The sequence below is a fragment of the Myotis davidii genome, unplaced genomic scaffold (genome assembly GCF_000327345.1).
Source record: "Myotis davidii unplaced genomic scaffold, ASM32734v1 scaffold44, whole genome shotgun sequence".
NCBI classification, from domain to species: domain Eukaryota; kingdom Metazoa; phylum Chordata; class Mammalia; order Chiroptera; family Vespertilionidae; genus Myotis; species Myotis davidii.
Window position 1 is genome coordinate 12,976,894 of NW_006299705.1, and position 21,287 is coordinate 12,998,180.

At 37.9% G+C, this 21,287-nt stretch overlaps 1 protein-coding gene across 1 annotated transcript in view; it reads left to right on the forward strand.

Annotated features, from left to right (window-relative positions):
* The window catches only part of ADGRV1 (adhesion G protein-coupled receptor V1), a 481,118-nt gene that overhangs the window by 83,391 nt on the left and 376,440 nt on the right, over positions 1-21,287 (forward strand). The window contains 10 exon segments of the mRNA XM_006775582.2: positions 300-429; positions 3,346-3,429; positions 4,798-4,937; positions 8,779-9,388; positions 13,539-13,754; positions 15,269-15,484; positions 16,210-16,454; positions 17,672-17,853; positions 18,628-19,439; positions 20,280-20,489. Coding sequence (XP_006775645.1) covers positions 300-429; positions 3,346-3,429; positions 4,798-4,937; positions 8,779-9,388; positions 13,539-13,754; positions 15,269-15,484; positions 16,210-16,454; positions 17,672-17,853; positions 18,628-19,439; positions 20,280-20,489 — 2,845 coding nt within the window.

Consider the following 21,287-nt stretch of genomic DNA (forward strand, 5'->3'; position numbering starts at 1 on the left):
TCCGTATACGTTACTCTTTCCTCCTAGTTGTAGGACTTCCACTCAGCCAGCGTTCCTGTGGGTCTGGGTGATGTCCCTTCCGTCTTTTAGTTTCACTTTTGAAATGGTTGTTCGAGGCGGCAAACTCCGGCGTTAACCTATGCCGCCATCTTGGTTCTCCAGTATTTCTAATTTTATATTTACTTAGGTTCTTCTGTTTCAGTATTTAAAATAATTTTGGACAGAGAACACTCTCATTTTGTACATTCACATACAGAATAATTATAATCTAATGGATAAATCTCTCATTTGCATTTCAGAGTGCTGCTGGTACCTTAGAATTTCAACCAGGAGAAAGATATAAATACATTTCTGTTAATATAACTGATAATTCTATCCCTGAATTGGAAAAATCTTTTAAAGTTGAATTGTTAAACTTGGAGGGAGGAGGTAAGTCTGGTGACTCAAAAATATCAAATATTTGTCCACACACCATGATTGTACATTCTGTTATGGAAATATGTTCCTTTGAATTAATGTTACCCTTTTTTTCTATAAATGTGTATATTACTAGTTTTTGGAAAGAACAGTTTGAACATTAATAATTGCTTAATGTATATAGACAATCTGATGGATCATCCCTTTTTTGGTAAAAAGAAAATGTTTTATCTCTCTACATAAATGTATAATACTAGTGTTAGAAATCAATATTAAATTCATAGTTTCATTTACATATATTTTTGCTGTGAGGATTGGTAAATTCTGAGTTAATATCTCTAATTTTTATTATAAGGATACCATCTACTGTGGTATTTTCCCCCTTTTTATTACCTGTTGGTCTTTTCCTAAAGTAGGTGTGCTTTTAGAATGAAATAGGATAATTGCCCTGAATCACCACCAAATTGTAGTTGTCAGTCATAGTTGGTGCCCCTAAAATCAGTTCTTTCCTCTGATCCTTTATTTAATTTTTACAATAGCTCCTTTAGAGCTACTCCAGGTGTGGCGTAGGTAAGAACTAATCCTTTTAGGTAATCTATTATGAGGTTATTATCAATAAAACAGGTCAATAGTTCCTTATCCTCTATTCTGATATTCAGAAAGCTCTGATTATCAAAGAGTTTTGGAGTAAAAAAAAAATCATTTTTTAGTTAAACTCCTATCTATCAAAGAGAGGCTATTTATAATCTTTATTATCCCACTTACATTTACTCTTTATGTATGTTTCTTTGCAGAAGTATTAATGTGTTTGATTTTCAGGTGCTAGTAAGGTGTTATAGAATACATGTGATATGTATCACATTACCTTTGTAAATGTAAGAAATTTGAGAATTGTTATGTTATTCATCAGGGCAGTCTCTTTCCATTACATAACCTGGCATTATTATCTTCACTAGAGGCCTGGTGCACAAAATTCATGCACTCAGGGTGTTCCTCAGCCCAGCCTGAGCCCTCTCGCAGTCCGGGAGCCCTTGGGGGATGTCCGACTGATGGCCTGCAGGGAGTGGGCCTAAGCTGTCAGTCGGACATCCTTAGTGCTGCTGCAGAGGTGGGAGAGGCTCCCACCATTGCTGCTGTGCTCACCAGCTGTGAGCCCAGCTTCTGGCTGAGCGGTGGGAGTGCACTGACCACCAGGGGACAACCCTGCATTTAGCGTCTGCCCCCTGGTGGTCAGTGTGTGTCATAGCGACCAGTCATTCCCAGTCTTTCTGCTGTTAGGGTCAGTTTGCATATTAGCCTTTTATTATATAGGATAGAGGCCTGGTGTACGGGTGGGGGCTAGCTCGTTTGCCTTGAAGGGTCTGGGTGTGGGTCCCCACTGGGGTGACTGGCCAGCCTGGATGAGGAGATGATGGCTGTTTACAGCTGGTCACACACCATTCAGGGGAGTGGTCCCCACTGGGGTGCCTGGCCAGTCTGGGTGAGGGGCTGAGGGCTGTTTTCAGGCTGGGACTGAAGCTCCCAACTGCTCCTTTTTCTTTCTTTTTTTAAAAACCAGTTTTGCAGTTTCTTAATAAGCAAATAGTGGCAGAGAATCTGATTTCCCCTCTACCCAAGTGAGTTGGGATGGGAGGTAAAGGAATCTAGATACTGTCCTCCACTCGCTGAGTCATATAGCCATGAGATTGCCTGAGAAGTGAAAAAGCTTGAGAGCTAAATTCTGCTGAGGGTCAGGGAATTAACCCTCATTCCATACTAGTTTGTCTATAAAACTGATTCCACCTAAGATAGCCAGCCCATTGAATAGATGTTATGTGCTAGCCAGAGTACATTGGTATTGAACTTCACCCTTCTTTCTAACAACTAGTGGATAATATGAGGGCAAAGCCATGCAGTAGATATTCTCTGAAATGTATTTTGCCTCTTAAGTTTCTAAGACATTTCAGGTTTGGGGTGCCATAGCTTCTTATATCTGGTATATCCCAGTCCTACTGAGGGGAACAGAAGAGCAGGACAGATCTAAGACTAGCATGCCAGTCAAGGACACCAGTAGAAGCACATTGGTATGGATGTGGTCTTGCTTCTACTCCTCTTTTTCCCCCACTGCTATCATCGCTGCCCTTCCTGTTTTTATTGTCTGCAAGCATTTGGTAAAGTAATGGTGGGGGGATAAGATGTATTGGAAGTAAAGGTAAAAGTACTTTCTCTTAATTATAGTCCTTGTTTATTGCCAAGGTACTTTATTTTTCATAGTATTATTTACTTCATCTTTACAGCCATTCTATAAAATGTAACATTTTTTTTTGTAGGTGAGAAAGTTGAGGTACCAAGAGGCCTAGTGCCTTGCTGAAGGTTTTACAGCTGTTATCTCTCATAGCCAGGGCTGAAGCAGAGAGTTTTAGACGGCCTGCCTAGGGTTCTTTGCAGTGTCAGATGCACAAGGGTGATCAAACCTGAAGATGGTGAACTATGGGGGAATTTGAATGTGTGGCTGGAGGGAAATGTTTGATGCATTTCCCTAGTTTAGAATTGGTTGTTGTGATTGATAAGGTACCTGTAGGAGGCATATAGGTCTGAGTGTACCCACAAACAAATATTTTTAAAGTATTTAAAATGTTAAAACAATTTACATTTCTGTAAATGAAAATTTAAAATTAAATTGGCAGAAATGGGAAATACCAATTACAGCTTACATGGAGTATTTCTGGAGGCTATGAATGATGTTTTTGTAAGTTGGTAGCTTAACTAATTTATACTTTTACACTTAACAGATCTGTCTTTTTGTGTGTGTGTTTGTGGAAGAATGCATATTATTGATGAGTATTACTGCATTTTCCTCTTTACTGGATATGTTTTAAGAGTTCTTAATTTTCTCATTGTGTCAATGTGTGTTGTGTGGGTTGTGTCTCTGTGTTTCTCCTTGAAAAGTGACTGCTGAACTCTATAGGGTTGATGGCAGTGGTAGTGGTGATGGGGACATGGAATTCTTCCTTCCAACTATTCACAAACGTGGTAAGCAGCTGATCTAAGGCCGTTTACTGTCCTACATTTTAACTTTCCTTTTTAGAGACAAAAAATACTAACCAATATTGACACCTACTGTACACAAGTCCTTCATATATTTTATCTCCTTAACCATCACAGCACTTGATGAGGTATTATTTGCCCCATGTTATAGTCACCCCACTAGAAAGTGATCAAGTCAGAATCAAGTTGGCCTGCCTCCAAAGCTTCGATTCTCATCTCTGTATGAGCCTACTGCAGTTTCCTGATTCTAATTGGAATCGAAATTTTGCTTTAATATAATTTACAAGTGATTATTGAAAAACATTTTACATAGTCTTGAATACCTAAAGAGACGTAAATAGAACATTTATACTTTCATGTTAAATGAATCACTTTTATTTTATTTTTTTTGCAAAAAGAACCTTGAATCTTTATATGTTGCATTTAGTCAAAACAAATGGGAAAAAGAATTTAAGAAGAGAATAAATGAGGAGAATAAGTTGCCAATTAATGTGAGGAAATATTGAAAAGATGATAATTTTTGAAGTATATTTATATACAAACGTGATTCACCTTTTCCCCTCAAATATTTTTTATGTTAGGGGAAAATACATAGAATACTTGTTTCTTAAGGGAGCACTTTCTCCTTTTTCACAATCTCAAGCTTTATATGTTAGTGTCAGAACGCATGTTCCCACCCCTCTCATTTCTAACTTCCTTCAGTGCATCATGTAATCTCTGTATTTAATGACTCTACTATTTTTGGATTTGTTTTACTTATTTATTTTTGCCTGCATCCATTAAACATAACAGTCGAACATCTCAGGAAAAGAATTACTTATTTAGATTTGGATACCTTTTTAGTTATAGGATTGGACTCTTTGGGACTAGGAGAGGTAGATCTAGAATATCATAATATGATGAAAAAAAACTGGCCTAAAATTAATGCACATTTAGAAACCGAGAATCAGTCCAGCCAGATTAACGAAAATCGTAGGGAAACTACTGTTTCATAAAGGGAAAAGTCATTTGGCTCATGTTCTTCTGAGGTCAGTAAAGGTCGTGGGAGACTTTCCTTATAGACTTTGTGTGGAAGAATGTTCTCTTTCACAGAAAAGAAAAAGAAAAACAAGTTTTCCTTATTCATCTGCAAATGCTTATGCAGCACTTGTGTATCACATTGGTACCAAAATAGAGAAAGGTCATAAAAGCGTGAATATGTGTGGCAACCATTCGTGTCAGCCTTTCTAAAACAAATCAGAAGTACTCAGTGAATAGTACAACTGTTTTCAAAGGTTGTTGCCTGCCTTTTCCTTTGGTTTATAAATTACTGACTAGCATTCTCTTGCTATTTGTTGGAATTTATTCATGCAGCCAGTCTAGGAGTGGCTTCCCAAATACTAGTGACAATTGCGGCCTCTGACCATGCTCATGGTGTATTTGAATTTAGCCCCGAGTCACTCGTTGTCAGCGGAACTGAACCAGAAGACGGGTACAGCACTGTTATATTCAATGTGAGTACATTTTTTTTCCTGCAGTCCTAGACATGCTCTGTTCTCTTAAAACTGTTTTATTGTATCATGAAGGTGTATTTTAGGTCAGTTTTTTCTATGTAGGTGGAGGGAATGAGTCTAGTAGCACAAACAATACAAATTTACCATTAAATAGTGATTTAGCATTTGTCTTTGGTTTTGCATACAAATTTATCTTATGATTTTAAGGATTCCTGACTCTTTAAGGAATGTAATGGAGCTTTAGCACATTTATATATTTTTTATTCATTCAGATATTGTTTAACAAACTTCTCCAAAATCTCAATATATAACCGGACAATCAGTGGGTCCATGCTGCCTATCACTATGTGAGCCAATTAAGCAGAGACAGAGTTGAATCATTTCTGAGTATTTATTCCGGTATTGCTGGCAATATGGGAGAGTAGCAGGCCATCCATAAAAATCTGCTCTGTACCCCACCATAAGCCAGCTGCTTATATTGGGTAAAAGGACAAAGATTATATGGGAAAGTAGTTTACCAAATGGGCACTTAACAGATAAGCAGAGGGGATCTTCAAAGGGCTTAGTGATATGCAAGGGCTGGTGATTCCGTTTCTGCAGCAAACGTGTTAATCTATTCATGACTAGAGGCCCGGTGCATGAAATTCATGCATGGCGGGTGGTGTCCCTCAGCCCGGCCTGCACCCTCTCCAATCTGGGACCCCTCGGGGGTTGTCCGACTGACGGTTTAGGCCTGCTCGCCTGCCTGCCTGCCTGATTGCCCCTACCTGCTTCTGCCTGACAGCATGATCACCCCCTAATCCAGTGGTTCTCAACCTTCTGACCCTTTAAATACAGTTCCTCATGTTGTGACCCAACCATAAAATCATTTTCGTTGCTACTTCATAACTGTAATGTTGCTACTGTTATGAATCGTAATGTAAATATCTGATATGCAGGATGGTCTTAGATGAGCCCTGTGAAAGGGTCATTTGACCCCCAAAGGGGTCGCGACCCACAGGTTGAGAACCACTGTTCTAACCACTCCCCTGCCAGCCTGATTGATGCCTAACTACTCTCCTGTCAGCCCGATTGCCTCCAACTGCCCTCCTCTGCCAGCCCAATTGTCCCCAACTGCCCTTCCCCTTCTGGCCTAGTCGCCCCCAATTGCCCTCCCCTGCCAGCCTGGTCATCCCTAACTGCCCTCTTCTGCCGGCCTGGTTGCACCCAACTGGTCACCCCAACTGCTCTTCCCTGCATGCCTGGTTGCCCCCAACTGCCCTCTCCTGCTGGCCTGATCACCCACAACTGCCCTCCCCTGCTGGCCATCTAGTGGCGGCCATCTTGTGATGATGACATCATGTGAGGGTATGATGCCACCGAGGCTTTTATTATATAGGATAATAGGCAGCTCCAAATGGAGATGATGAGCTGCATTTCCAGGTGAGCTCCCAGGTCTCTTGTGTAACTGCCAGCCAGATTAGAAAGTGCCTTTAATCAGAAAAACAATCACAGTTAACAGAGCATGATTAATATTTCTTACAATTCTAGATGGTTCCCCAACATTCTATTTCTGCCCCTATCAAGTAGTTTACTACAACAAAGTTTTGTTTGTCACTCGTGTATGTGTCAAACTTACATAGGCAATCATTAGTTGTTTATGTGAAATAGGCCAGTAAACCAGGAAAACTGAGACATTTAGCTGAACAAACTGGCCATGCAATTTATAGCAGATAATAGAAGGTCACCTCCCTAGCGAGACCATCTAGGCTTCAGTTGTATTTTAGTTCCATGCCCAGAAAAGCAGCAAAACCAGGTGGGCAACAACAGAACCAGTTGCAATGACAAATGACCCCCTGCCCCCCTGGAGCTGACCAATGAATGAAGACCAGGACCCTCAAAGGCACACCTGGAAAACTGATGAATATTCTGCTCAAACCCTCCTCTGAGACCTTCCCTAGGATGCCCACCTGCAAGAGAAATAAAAACCCTCAACACAAAGGACCAGCACAAGCTTTCCCTCTGAGGAGCATTAAAAAAAAACCCCCCCTCCCCCCCCGCCTCCCCTTCTTCCACACACAGGCACAAATCTCCTAAACTCTAAGGGACCTATACTCTAAGGGACCCCATGAGACCTGCAACCAGTAGAGAAATGGGCAGTGGCAGCTTGTCTCAGGCTAATCCCCATGAACCGGTCTCCATGGCCCCGTTTTCTCCTAATGCAGCGGTTCTCAACCTGTGGGTCGTGACCCCTTTGGCGGGCGAACGACCCTTTCACAGGGGTCCCCTAAGACCATCCTGCATATCAGATATTTACATTACAACTCATAACAGACGCAACATTACAGTTATGAAGTAGCAACGAAAATAATTTTATGGTTGGGTCACAACATGAGTAACTGTATTTAAAGGGCCAGAAGGTTGAGAACCACTGTCCTGATGAGACTTCCCAGTGCGCTGAGGCAGCCTGCCTTGGCTTATTCCTTTCCTGTGGCATTTTTAGAGAAACAAAGCCTGGGCTGTCCTGTTGCTTACTCTATGCTCAGCCCTTTTTTTTCTTTCATTGTTCTCAGCTTTAATAAATGTACCTTTAATGTCACCTGGACTCGTGCTGTGGAATCTTTACTGCTTAAAGTTAAGAACCCACAGGCAGACCTGCTCAGGGCCAGGGACTGAGGGTTACAGAGGCCACATCTTAGCAGGCACTTCTGTCTTTAAGAAGGGGAAATGTGGATGTGGAGAACTACATATTCGCTTCTTTCTGGAAGCGAGGCATAGTATTTACACGTACATGTCCTTGGTTAAAGCAAATCACATGACCATGCTAATGTTAAAGGGCAAAGAAGTGCAGTCTTGTCTTATCTCTTTCCCAGAAGGAAAGAAAACCCAAAGTGTTTGTGGACAGCAATAATAATAATAACACTATACAGGGTGTATGTGTGTGTGTATGTGTTTGTGTGTACCTACTATGCATTTTTTCCAGTAGGACTTGAATAGTTTTCTATTGTTAAATAACTCAGGGGAGCTAGAAGCTTGCTCAGTTTCCTGAGATTGTATATAAATAATGAAGAAAAATCACTCAAAATATATCCCTCCTGCACTCTTATGACAGATCTTCAATAAACGGTTCTGGAGTAAATTGAACAACTTCAGCAACAGTGACTAATTACTCAAGAAAGAAAATAAAACAGGATTATAGGAGAGGATAAAGTTTTACAAAATTTCTGTCTCAAATTTTATTTTGAGACAACATATTTTAAGTATAAATTAAAATATGTTTAGTTGGAACTTATTTGGAACATTTTTAAAGCTTTATCTTCTTAACATATTGACAAAAAGGCATTTCTTCCTTCTTAGATGTATTTTATGTAACCTTGGGTCAAATATGTGTTTGGTGAGTTTGTTTTTCATATTATATTGAAGATAAAGGAAATATTATAATTTGTTTTTAAAAATAACTTTTATGGCTAACTTTTCATTAAAAATGTTACTCATCTATTTACAATGAAGTATGTATCATATATTCAGTAAACATAAAAATGGTAATGAATGTTCTTATATATAATACATTTTAATTATATTTACTTTATTATTTATATATATATTTTAATTGCAAAAATACAGATAGAGTTTACTTATAAGCTACAAATGTTCTATCAGTATTTTGTTTCATGCAACAATCAGTTTTTAAATAGGACTCTCTGTGTCTTCAAAAATGGGTTAGTACATGATGTCTGCCTTTAAGTATCTCATATTTTTTAGAACAATTTATATAAAATTGCTATCATTCTGTATTTATAAACTTCTAAGGTCGTGGTTTTAATACCTCTTTTAATACATGTTAACATTCAATATTTTATAGATTATAAGAAGTCATGGAGCTCTGTCTCAAGTGACTCTGCTATGGAGCATAGACTCCGATCCAGATGGTGATCTGGCCTTCACCTCTGGTAATGTCACGTTTGAAATTGGGCAAAAAAGTGCCAACATCACAGTGGAAATATTGCCGGATGAAGAGCCAGAACTGGATAAGGCATTCTCTGTGTCTATCCTCAATGTCTCCAGTGGATCTTTGGGAGTTCATACTAATGCCACCTTAATAGTTTTGGCTAGTGATGATCCTTATGGAGTCTTCATCTTTTCTGAGAAAAATAGACCTATTGAAGTTGAAGAAGCAACTCAGAACATCACATTGTCAATAATAAGGTTAAAAGGCCTCATGGGAAAAATCATGGTCACATATGCAACATTGGATGATATGGAAAAACCACCTTATTTTCCACCTAATTTAGCCAGAGCAACTCAAGGAAGGGACTATATACCAGCTTCTGGATTTGCTCTTTTCAGAGCCAATCAGAGTGAGGCCACAATAACGATTACAATTTTGGATGATGATGAACCAGAAAGGTCAGAGTCTGTGTTTGTTGAACTACTCAACTCTACTTTAATAGAGAAAGTACAAAATCGTCCAAGTAAGTATCTGTTGGTGTATTATTACTATTATTACTATTATTATAAATAATAATTCTAAAACAATAAGTTAAAAATTTGGTATAATAGAAATTCTATAAAAATATTAAGCTCTAAATTTGAAAGCATCATCTTAGTTTACCTATAGGGTAAATGGTAGCGGGACACTTGAAAATATGAAAGTCTGTTACATTCCAAGCCTAAAGTTTTACAAGTGTCTATGTAATCCAGTGTAACTGACCTCTAGTAACTATCTATACTAACAAAAGGGTAATATGCTAATTAGACTAGATGTCTTCCAGGCGTCCTGGGCAAAGCCATGGTGGCAGGGGCTGAGGCAGAGGCAGCTTAGGGTCAATCAGGCTGGCAGGGGGAGAGCAGTTCGGGGCGATCAGGCCAGCAGGGGATCAGTTAGGAGCATCAGGCTAGCAGGTAGAGGTGGTTCGGGGCAATCAGGAAGGCAGACACGTTAGTGGTCAGGAGCCAGCAGTCCTGGATTGCGAGAGGAATATTCCAGATTGGAGAGGGTGCAGGCCAGGCTGAAGGACACCTTTGCATGCATGAATTTTGTGCACCGGGCCTCTAGTCTATATATATAAAAGCCTAAGCAACTAGCCGGCTGGTAGCTATGATGCGCACTGACCACTAGGGGGTAGATACTCAATACAGGATTAGAAACCACAGGCATGGAAACATGGAACAGACTGATGAATCTCAGAGGGAAGACAGGATGGGGGAGGGCAGGAAGAGATTAACCAAAGATCTTGTATGCATACTAGAGTCCCGGTGCATGGATTCGGCCTGGCTGTGCCCTCTCGCAATCCAGGACCCCTTGGGAGATGTCAGAGAGTTGGTTTCGGCCTGATCCCTGCAGGCCAGGTCGAGAGACCCCCACTGGTGCACGAAGGGCCTCTAGTTGTACTATATATTGTAACTTCCAAAATATTCTGTAATTAACCCGAAGATTCCAAGGACCGTCCTGGTAGCAAGAGCCGGAGCCTCTCACCTTAATCAACTCTGGAAGAATTTTTAAGCAACAGAGGCTCTTTGTATTGGCCAAGTGGATATGACAACTGCATGAGGGCAGGGCCACAGGGCTGTGGAGCACTAGGAAATCCTGTGAATTTGTGGGTCATTGAGAGAGTTGAGAAGACCCTGGTTGGGATAAGAATGAGGAATCAAGAGTGATCCACAGAGGATCTGGTAGCTTCTATTGGAAAGTATAAGCCACTCTCCCAGGTATTGTGTGGCTCAGTGGCATTGTAAAGAGAGTGGGGTAGTACAGGTAGGGGTAGAGAGCTGGGCTTGAGCTGATGGAACTGAAAGCGGTTACTGTGTTATAGCTTGTTCATTAGTCACATTTTCTAAGTGGACATAAAACTTTAGAAAGGTGAAAAGAATCTAGATTTTCTGGAATAAGGGAAGAACTAAAGGCAAAAATATTGCCATATTAATTTAAGATCAATTTATTATCAGTTTTAGGACAATAGTTATATGAAAACAAAACCTTTTTAAGGAAACTGGAATTACATAGTCCAAAGAGTCAGATTCCAAGATCTCATGTTGAGCATGCTCTGCCACATAGATGATGGTTCTTACAAGTAAATTTCTTGACCTTAGCATCTGGATGAACATACTGTATAATAAGCAACATTCTTGCCCACAATGTCAGTAATTGTAGCTCAGGGCTATAGAAAGTAATTTACTTTATAGGATAACTGCTCACATTACATTTTTAGATAACAGTTAAGGTTAAAATTCTCACACAATACTTCATTCTTTTTTTCTCATCAAGATTTAGAATCACTTAAACTAGCAAATAAATTGAAGTAAAATCCAATGAGTCTTATTAAGTAATAATTATATAATAGAGTCTGGTTTTCAAGGAACACACAGTTTTTAAGTGAGATAGATAGAAGTAAAACAAGGAGGGATTACTACATATACCGGTGACTAGGAGCTGTGGGTACTGGTGTCAGATAACTATGTTCCAATTATAATAAGAAGATTATTTTTAGCCTCAGTGTCCTTATGGGCAATACAGAAATATTATAGGACTTAAATATGATAATACATATGAAAACTAATACAGTGTCTGGCACATGGTAAGCATTCAATGTATGTGAATAATTATTTTTTTTAAAATATATTTTTATTGATTTTTTACAGAGAGGAGGGGAGAGAGATAGAGAGTTAGAAACATCGATGAGAGAGAGAAACATCAATCAGCTGCCTCCTGCACATCTCCTACTGGGGTTGTGCCCGCAACCCTGGTACATGCCCCTGACCGGAATCGAACCTGGGACCTTTCAGTCCGCAGGCTGACGCTCTATCCACTGAGCCAAACCGGTTTTGGCTGTGAATAATTATTAATAGTAAAGTGGTACATGTAGAATACCAATGAGCTATGGAGGGGAGAAACAAATGATGTATTTTATGCTTGATATGTCCCTGGAATCATACAGCAGGCTTGGGGCAGTCCAAGATAGGCATAAGCCATATGTGAAATAATTAAAGAAAATTTAGGGCAAATCTGTGTGATATCGATTCAGATTTTAATAGGCAGAATCAGTGTAACCTGATAGGATCTGTGTTACTCTACTCTGAGTGTAATCAAGTTTCAGGAGAGGTTTGATGAGTAATTGTATATAAGAGATTAGACAAACCCTACAGGTAACTTCCTCCCCATCTTTGTGGCTCTGATTCCTCATCTATAAATTGGGACAATATTACTGACCACATAGAGATGCCATGGGGATTAAATAACTTGATATAAGAAATGTGCTTAGAACAACACCAGGCAAATAGTGTACACTCAAAAAAAGTCATCTGCTGCTACAACTCTCTGTCACTGCCATTCTTTTCTAATTTAGTTGAATTTAATTATATTATACTGATTTCTACTCGTAACTTTATGATGTAATTTAGCATGACCTGGGCCTATATAGTTGGAATTAAATGTTGTTACTTGTTTTTAGGTTAATTTGTCTGAAAGTGTTGACTTTTATACATTTGCACATATTTCCAAATATCATCATTGTTAGAGATATTCTAAATATGAACTCTAGAAAGAATACAAAAAAATTAAATATGACCTCAAAATTCTTTACTTCGAATAAAAGTTTTAGATGCTTTGTTTGCGTTAAAAGACCACTTTTTATATTGTTTTGGGAAGGGTTCTGGCTGGAATTGAACCTCTGTATAAGGGGTAGTTTTTGGAAGGTCCCAAATGCCTTCAAAATAAGCTTCGCTCTCTTGATAATCAGTGGAAAGCAAGAAGAAAACCTTAAAATTATTGCACTCACTCTTTTATAGCAGCATTGGGGTAGCATTGAAGCACTTTTTCCAGATGAGGTAGTTGAGTTAACTAAGAAGGGGTAGAGAGGAACAGGTTTGTGAGGGAGGAAAGTTGAAGCAAAGACACAATAATTTAATTAGAGTATGATGATATGCTGCAGCTGGTCATTGAGGTCATGGAGTTAAATCACTATTCAATTTTGTAACTGAAATGCTGTTTTAAAAAAATTTATGGCATACTGGTAGCTAATTAAAAGATCAAAATTTTGTAGGTTTTATCATTATCTCTTGTAATATATGCAAAGCGATGATTTATTATACTCTAATTCTTTTTGCTTTCTGACAAATTTCTAATACTTATTAAATTATACCTGTAAGTTAACTATTTGTTTGCTATGGATTCTATAATAAAAATCTCAATAGAATATAAAGCTATAAGGGTAGGGACTCTCTGTTTAATTTATTTTTGTACATACAATGCCTAGATTAGTGCTACTATATAGTAATAATATTTCATAGAGAGCTCTGAATTGGTTTGGCTCAGTGGATAGAGCATCAGCCTACGGACTGAAGGGTCCCGGGTTTGATTCCGGTCAAGGGCATGTACCTTGGTTGTGGGCACATTCCCGGAGAGGGGTGTGCTGGAGGCAGCGGATCGATATTTCTCTCTCATCGATGTTTCTGACTCTCTCTCCCTCTCCCTTCCTCTCTGTCAAAAATCAATAAAAAATATATTTTTAAAAAATATTTCATAGAGAGAAAACACTAAGTTATGATCACATTTGGTTGATGGAATCTTGCTGAGTCTTAATGACTAGTTCTTAGAATTTTGATAGATTTTCTTCTCTTTTTCAGTTCCCAATTCTCCACGCCTTGGACCTAAGGCAGAAACTATCGCTCACCTAATTATCATTGCCAATGATGACGCCTTTGGAATTCTTCAGCTATCAGCTCCACTTGTTCGAGTGGCAGAAAATCATGTTGGACCCATTATCAATGTGACGAGAACAGGAGGAGCATTTGCAGATGTTTCTGTGAAGTTTAAAGCTGTGCCAATAACTGCAATAGCTGGTGAGAAAAGACAGCTAAGGAGCAGTGAAGTGTTTTAGAGGGGAATTTTATCCTTGATTAACAAACCTCGAAGATGTAGTTAGAAAAATCAGCCAGAAAACACAATACTGCTGCATCTTTTTAAAGGAACATATTCAGATATTTCATCACATACCTATGACACTGATTTTGTACAATTTATGGAAACTGCTAGTGAATTGTATATGAATGTAAAAGCTCTGATGGCCAAAATATGCACAAACCAATGAAAAGAAACTAAAGAAAGCATGGTTAGATTTTCTCTGCGTACCGTTTAGTTTTTTGAAAGGGACTCATGTAAATGATACCTAGGAAAGAATGCAAGATAAAACGTGCAGCCGTATGACCACAGTACTTGGCAATAGTTTTGTTTCTCGACCCTTTTATCTTGCTTGTTTCCTTCTTTATTAAGAACATGGAAGAGACAATGGTTGCCATGAACTATTTTATGTATAAGCAAAGTGATTTCATCGCCAAATGCAAACATTAGGAGACTGCCTTCTTTGGTAGTGCAGTTACCTAGAGGGAGAGTTGTCTAAGAGCAATTCAATTAGGTTCTTTCTAGTATGCACTCAAAGGAACATGAGTGTGAATGGATGGGGTAACAGGCTTGATTTTTTGGAATAAATTATCTGAATATGAGACTTGCTTGAAAAGATAAACTGGGCTCACGTATTCCCCAGGTGGTGTGTGTGTGTGTGTGCGTGTGTGTGTGTGTGTGTGTGTGTGTTTTCTAGGAAATTTGCCCTCAGGCTCCATAGGAAGCCTCTCTCCTTCCCCAACCACTGTTGGACCAGAAACAAAGTCGTCCTGGGCAGTTATGCAATAGCAGATTTTAATCCAACTTTGTGCAAAGGTCCATAGATTCCAGCTATAACACTGATGATGCCAACATGCCCATATCAATGTAACAGTATAATTTATTTCCCCAGTGAGATTAGAATTCTAGTCTTGTTCTTTGTTTTAAAAGTATTATACACATTTTTCTTTTGTAGCTAAAGGGCCATCTTGTGGTTATAAATGACCTATGGCTATCTATCCATATCTATATCTAAAGTCCCAAAAATATATAAACACTACCAGCTGATAGCTTAGTTTTGAAAATGAAATGGATTTCAATAAACACTGCCTTTATAATTGTTCAAAGTGTGTGTATACATTTTTGGCATTCCCCCAAAAATGTATACACACACTTTGAATATATATATATATGACAAATAGTACAAATTATATACACATCTTTCTAAAAATGAACATGTGAACTCAAACGCCCTTAGGAAATCTTTTTCATTGTTTTGTGACATCAAACCCCCAACCCCCTTCTCTTTTAACAAGACAGGTAAAGTCTTCTTGTTTAGAATAAATTCAGTAAATATTCTCAAAAAAGTCTTTCCAAGCACATCCATAAAATTCAATACATCATAGATTCCCCTAGCATCTGGCATGTTTATTATATTGTGGAATAAGTCTTGGCATTTTTCTTTTTGTCTCTGTAGGTGAAGACTATAGTATAGCTTCATCAGATGTGGTCTTGCTAGAAGGGGAAACCAGTAAAGCTGTGCCAATATATATCATTGATGACATTTACCCTGAGCTGGAAGAATCTTTTCTTGTGCAACTGCTGAATGAAACCACAGGAGGAGCCAAACTAGGGGCGTTAACAGAGGCAATCATTATTATTGAGGCCTCTGATGACCCCTATGGATTATTTGGTAACCAGATTAGTTTGTATCTCTCTTTCATTTGTTTGCATAGATCATACTTTTCTTTGTTTTTAGGGATGAAGAATTGATTTGACCCTGTTCTCTTTTTAACTTGTTAATACTGATATATACAGCATCTTGTACACTCACTGGCAGTGGTTAGTGGTTAAAAGATTGTGACTTCTACATTTATGCAAAAGTTTAGAACCTTTGCATAAATGTGGAAGCCACAATCTTTTAACCTTTTACATAATATCTGGCTCCTAGATGTGTTTTGTGAATCTTAGATAATTCTTTAAAAAATTAATTTATAGAAATTTACACAAAAATTTGGATATCTGGGCTTTCTGGTTTAGTAGGAAAGTCTGGCAACATCCAGCCCCCCCTTCCGCATAGCATCGTCATGGGAGCCACATAGCCACTGTCCCTTTGGACCAGGCTTGCGCTGTGCAGTTAGCCACAGAACTCATTAGATCCTCTTCACTCACAACTGGTGTATGCCTGACCCCTGTGGGCATCTGGATTTGTGATTTCTGCTTCTGTCTTAATGAAAAATCAATTTGAAATTTTGGCAGCCCAACCACTCTGTATCACAGCATGTTACTCTTGATTGTATGGGGGTTAGCTACTTTGATTGCATAAGGGGGAAAAAGTGACTATAGGACAGCGATTGTTTAGATCTGTGTAATTCAATTTCATTTTATATGTGAAATCAACTCTGCTCTGCCCTTCAGGTTTTCAGATTACTAAACTTATTGTAGAGGAACCTGAGTTTAATTCAGTGAAGGTAAACCTGCCAATAATTCGAAATTCTGGGACACTCGGCAATGTTACTATTCAGTGGGTTGCCACCATTAATGGACAGCTTGCTACTGGCGACCTGCGAGTTGTCTCAGGTAATGTGACCTTTGCCCCTGGGGAAACCATTCAAACCTTGTTGTTAGAGGTCCTGGCTGACGACGTTCCGGAGATTGAAGAGGTGAGAGGAATGCCTAGTATAGAATGACACTGTAAATCATGCCTTGTCTTGTAGTGACTAGAACAGATACTGTTGTTGTGACATTTATAGAGGATGTCAAATAAATTGTTTCTGCTAGAATGTTCAAAATATGGTAGTGTGAAAGTGATCCTTACAGATAACGAAACTAGGAATATTCTAGAAATAGGTCTTATGCACGTACCAGTTTACTAGTGTAAGATATTTTTATGAATTGTATTTTTCAACATTTTGGTTAAGTGATTAAATACATAATACATTTATCATAATTTTTGCTACATTGTTTCATATAAATTTTTAATTTGTTTATATCCATACTGCCTTTGGGCTTAAATTAGATTTTGATTTTTTTACTTGTTCATTAATTTCTTCAACAATTTTGAGAATTTACTATGTGACAAATACCATGCTAGATATAGCTGCCTGGTATTTATTTTTCATGATGAATTAGCAAAGTAGCAAATAAAAGGAAAGTCTCAGGGGGGAAATGATTCATCAATGCCATATATTGGCTAAGGATAATTTTATTGTATAAAATTCAAGTATTATTAAAGCCCAGATCTCATAAAATTGAATTTGATAGCATTTATTCTTTAATATTATCAAATTTTCATAAAAAGGTAGTTCATAAAATTTCATTTGAATGGTAATTGTATTATTATTCACTCCTAAAATATTAGTTACTAGTTAATATCTTTAAAACACTTCTCTTTCCTTCTCTCTAAATATAGGTGGTATTGTGATATGATATATTTTTTCTTTTAAATTTTGTCAGCGAATTTTCGTTTAACAGAATGTGGAAAATAAAGCATAATAGATTAGCTTCATAAAACATATATGTACTATTTTCCCTAAATAAAAAAAGGTATAGGACTAAAAGTATATTATTAAAGTGGTAAATAAAACATAACCAGGGATCTCAAAATTGATTCACAAAATTATATAACTGAATATTAAGGAACTTAGATAGCCTAGTTTTTAATGTATAGCCATGCTGTATTATTAAAAGTTCATGATGGGTTATTCTGTTACATGTTGGGTTTATAAATGTAATGGGATAGTTTTTTTTGAATCCGTTTATATTACATTTCATTTTGTTCTTAAACTTGTATGGATATGTTTAATTTTTTCCCTTGAATCATTTTTATTCTAATTTCAGAACTAGGTTTCTGTTAAGGAAGTTTTCACTGTATTTTTAGGTTATCCAAGTGCAACTAACTGATGCCTCTGGTGGAGGTACTATTGGGTTAGATCGAGTGGCAAATATTATTATTCCTGCCAATGATAATCCTTATGGTACAGTAGCCTTTGTTCAGTCGGTTTACCGTGTTCAAGAGCCTCTGGAGAGAAGTTCCTGTGCTAACATAACTGTCAGGAGAAGGTATATGAGATGGTGACGTGCATCTTGGGTGGGGATGGGGGTGGGTGATGAGAATTGTGGGGTGATGGGAAAGGATCTCTTGCACAATTAGTTTTTTAATACAATATAAATTATTATAATTTATTAAATGATTTATGCCTAATAATATAAAGAGCTCTTTATATTTATCATACCTGTTATTAGTGAAATAGATTATACATCATGGGACTTTCTAACTCCAAAAATTTGTTGCTTTAATCTGTTACTTGTTTTAGTTAGAACTTAAGTATAATTAGCTTCTAAATTAAAGAAAATTCATACGCTGAAGTGGTTAATTTTTAGGTTCTATTTTTTTCCTGCATTTCTTTCGTGAGGCAGTTTACAGTTCACTGAATTACTTTAGAAATAGAAAATATAGGATTTGGGGACCTTATGGCAAATAATTATATTCCCTCAAAATGTATGCATGCTATTATTGTTACTTTGTTTCAGGGAAATCTAGTAATGAAAATTAATTTTCTATTTCTGTTTGATAATTTAAAAATGGATATGACTTGCATGTCTAACAAGATATTTTCATAGCTTGGTAAATATTCTGTTTGATCGAAAACTAGCAAGGTGACCTTACATGAGAAAGTAAAACATTGAAAGACAAATGTAATAAGAAGCATGGTTGTATTTGTACAATGACATTATATACTGAAAAACTGAAAGCTGCAATTAGTAGTTCTTTCCTGTATGTAATCCACAGATTGCTTTGAATGCTTAATATGTCTTTGTCACTCCACGTTTTAGCGGCGGGCGCTTTGGTCAGCTCTTGCTGTTCTACAGTACTTCCGATATTGATGTAGTGGCTCTTGCAGTGGAGGAAGGTCAAGATTTACTGTCCTACTATGAATCGCCAATGCAGGGGGTGCCTGATCCGCTCTGGAGAACTTGGGTGAATGTCTCTGCCGTGGGGGAGCCCCAGCTTACTTGTGCCACTTTGTGCCTCAAAGAACACGCATGCTCAGCATTTTCATTTTTCAGTGCCTCCGAGGGCCCCCAGTGTTTTTGGATGACATCGTGGATCAGTCCGAATGTTAGCCACTCAGACTTCTGGACCTACAGGAAAAACATGACCAGGGTAGCATCTCTTTTTAGCGGTCAGGCTGTGGCTGGCAGTGACTATGAGCCTGTGACAAGGCAATGGGTCATAATGCAGGAAGGCGATGAATTTGCAAATCTTACAGTTTCTATTCTTGTGGATGATATCCCAGAGATGGATGAGAGTTTCCTAATTTCTCTTGTTGAAGTTCACCTCATGAACATCACAGCCAGTGTTGAAAACCAGCCAACCATAGGACAGCCAAATACTTCTACAGTTGTCATAGCATTAAATGGCGATGCCTTTGGCGTGTTCGTGATGTACAGTATTAGTCCCAACACCTCAGAAGACGGCTTATACGTAGAAGTCCAGGAGAAGCCCCAGACCACAGTGGAGCTGATGATCCACAGGACGGGGGGCAGCTTAGGTCAGGTGACAGTCGAGTGGCGTGTTGTTGGTGGAACCGCTACTGAAGGTTTAGATTTTATAGGTGCTGGGGACATTCTGACTTTTGCTGAAGGTGAGTGATGGTTCTAAATGGATTGCAGTATGTCCTAACGTTATCATATTCAATTTTTATGATAATGTGAATATATAAAAGCGCAGTGTGGATTTGAAAAAATAGAAGTTGGTTAGTGGTTGACATGACCTATGAAGACTGACATGGCCTTACATATGTACCTTTTAGTTTATTAAACAAAGAAGGGTTTTGAAGATGTGGGATTTTTATCCCTTCATGTGTGATACAGATAAGTAAACAAGTCTAAGGAAAGCTCTAATTTTTTAAGGAAAACTACAACCAAACATGTGGCTAACACTTTGCATGGGGGAAAGGTATTTTTACTGAGATCATTGTTTAAATCCGGATTTGGGCAATCACGGATTCCACTTGAAAAAATGACGTGTACTCATAAAAACCTCACTGGATACAGAAAAAAATGAATGAAGTAAACACTCACAATTACATGTCAAATCAGTTCATTGCACCTTTTATTATTTAACTTTTTGTGTAAAATTTTTTGGAAATAGTAACTGGGGGTCATGATACATATATCATAACTTTTTGAAATACCTAATCGGCATCTGATTTAGAGTCAATTTTTAAAATAGGATAAAACATCTCTATAATGTTGTTTCTAGTAAATTATTTTGGGAATAATGGGCTATGACATGCCTGATGGGTTGGGGGGGCACAGGTCGGTAATTGGTAACTTTCTCCTTATTTCAAAGGAAATAATGAAAATTTGATGAGGAAGGAGTGAAGATGAAAATTGAAAGTTAGTTTTTTTCCCAGTGGCTTTAGTAACTACCAAGTTATCACAGGAAGTAATAGTATTGCTTTGAATTGATTTTTGTATAGGTGAAACAAAAAAGATAGCCATTTTAACCATTTTGGATGATCCCGAGCCAGAGGACGATGAGAGCATCATAGTGAGCTTAGTGTACACTGAAGGCGGAAGCAGAATTCTGCCCAGCTCCGACACTGTGCGAGTGAACATTTTGGCCAATGACAACGTGGCGGGAATTGTTAGCTTTCAAACAGCTTCCAGATCTGTCATAGGTCATGAAGGTGGGTTCCTGTTTGTGTTGAGCACATTCATTCTTTTTTCCATGGATGTCAATTTTTATGTAGTCTTTTAATGTGTCTGATGTTTTTAATCCTTTCATTATTTTGTAGGGCTATGTATGCTAGTGTGCATGGAACTTATGTGGGAGAGGGCTATACAGTGAACTGTTTAACTACATTTAGAAGCCTTGCGGATTTGGTATTGTGTTCTAGCTTGCCAGTCCCCGCTTGTGTGATTTTAAGGAAGTTAGACCTAGGATACTCAGCTTTCTCATCTGTTAAATAATAGCAAATATCACTTACTTATAGGTTTCTTTGTGAGGATTAAGTGAGCTAATAAATGAAAAGTGCTTAGCATTGCTCCTGGCAAGTGTGTATGTGCTCAATGGTAGCTGTCCATATTAAACAGTGAAACATCGGCTTTCTGTTCAAAACAAATGGTGGTTTGTAATCAATGAGTATTTAATCTTGGTTTTATATTGTGTGAACAAAGTGCCAAACTAGAAAAAAATTATAAAATGTTCATCTTCTTCTTAAACAGATTTTTTGGAATTCTTTTTTTTTATATTACATGTAAGGTGTTGCATATATAGGGTGGGGCAAAAGTAGATTTATACTTTTGAGTACATGAAGCAGTTTATTTTTGCATTATTATTTCTGAATTATTCTATTATTTTCCATATGAACAAATGTAAACCAACTTTTGCCCCTCTCTATATTTACTATATACACACATACATATGCACATTATATGCATGTACAAATGTATAGTGGCATATTTACAGAAAACCAATTTCCTTT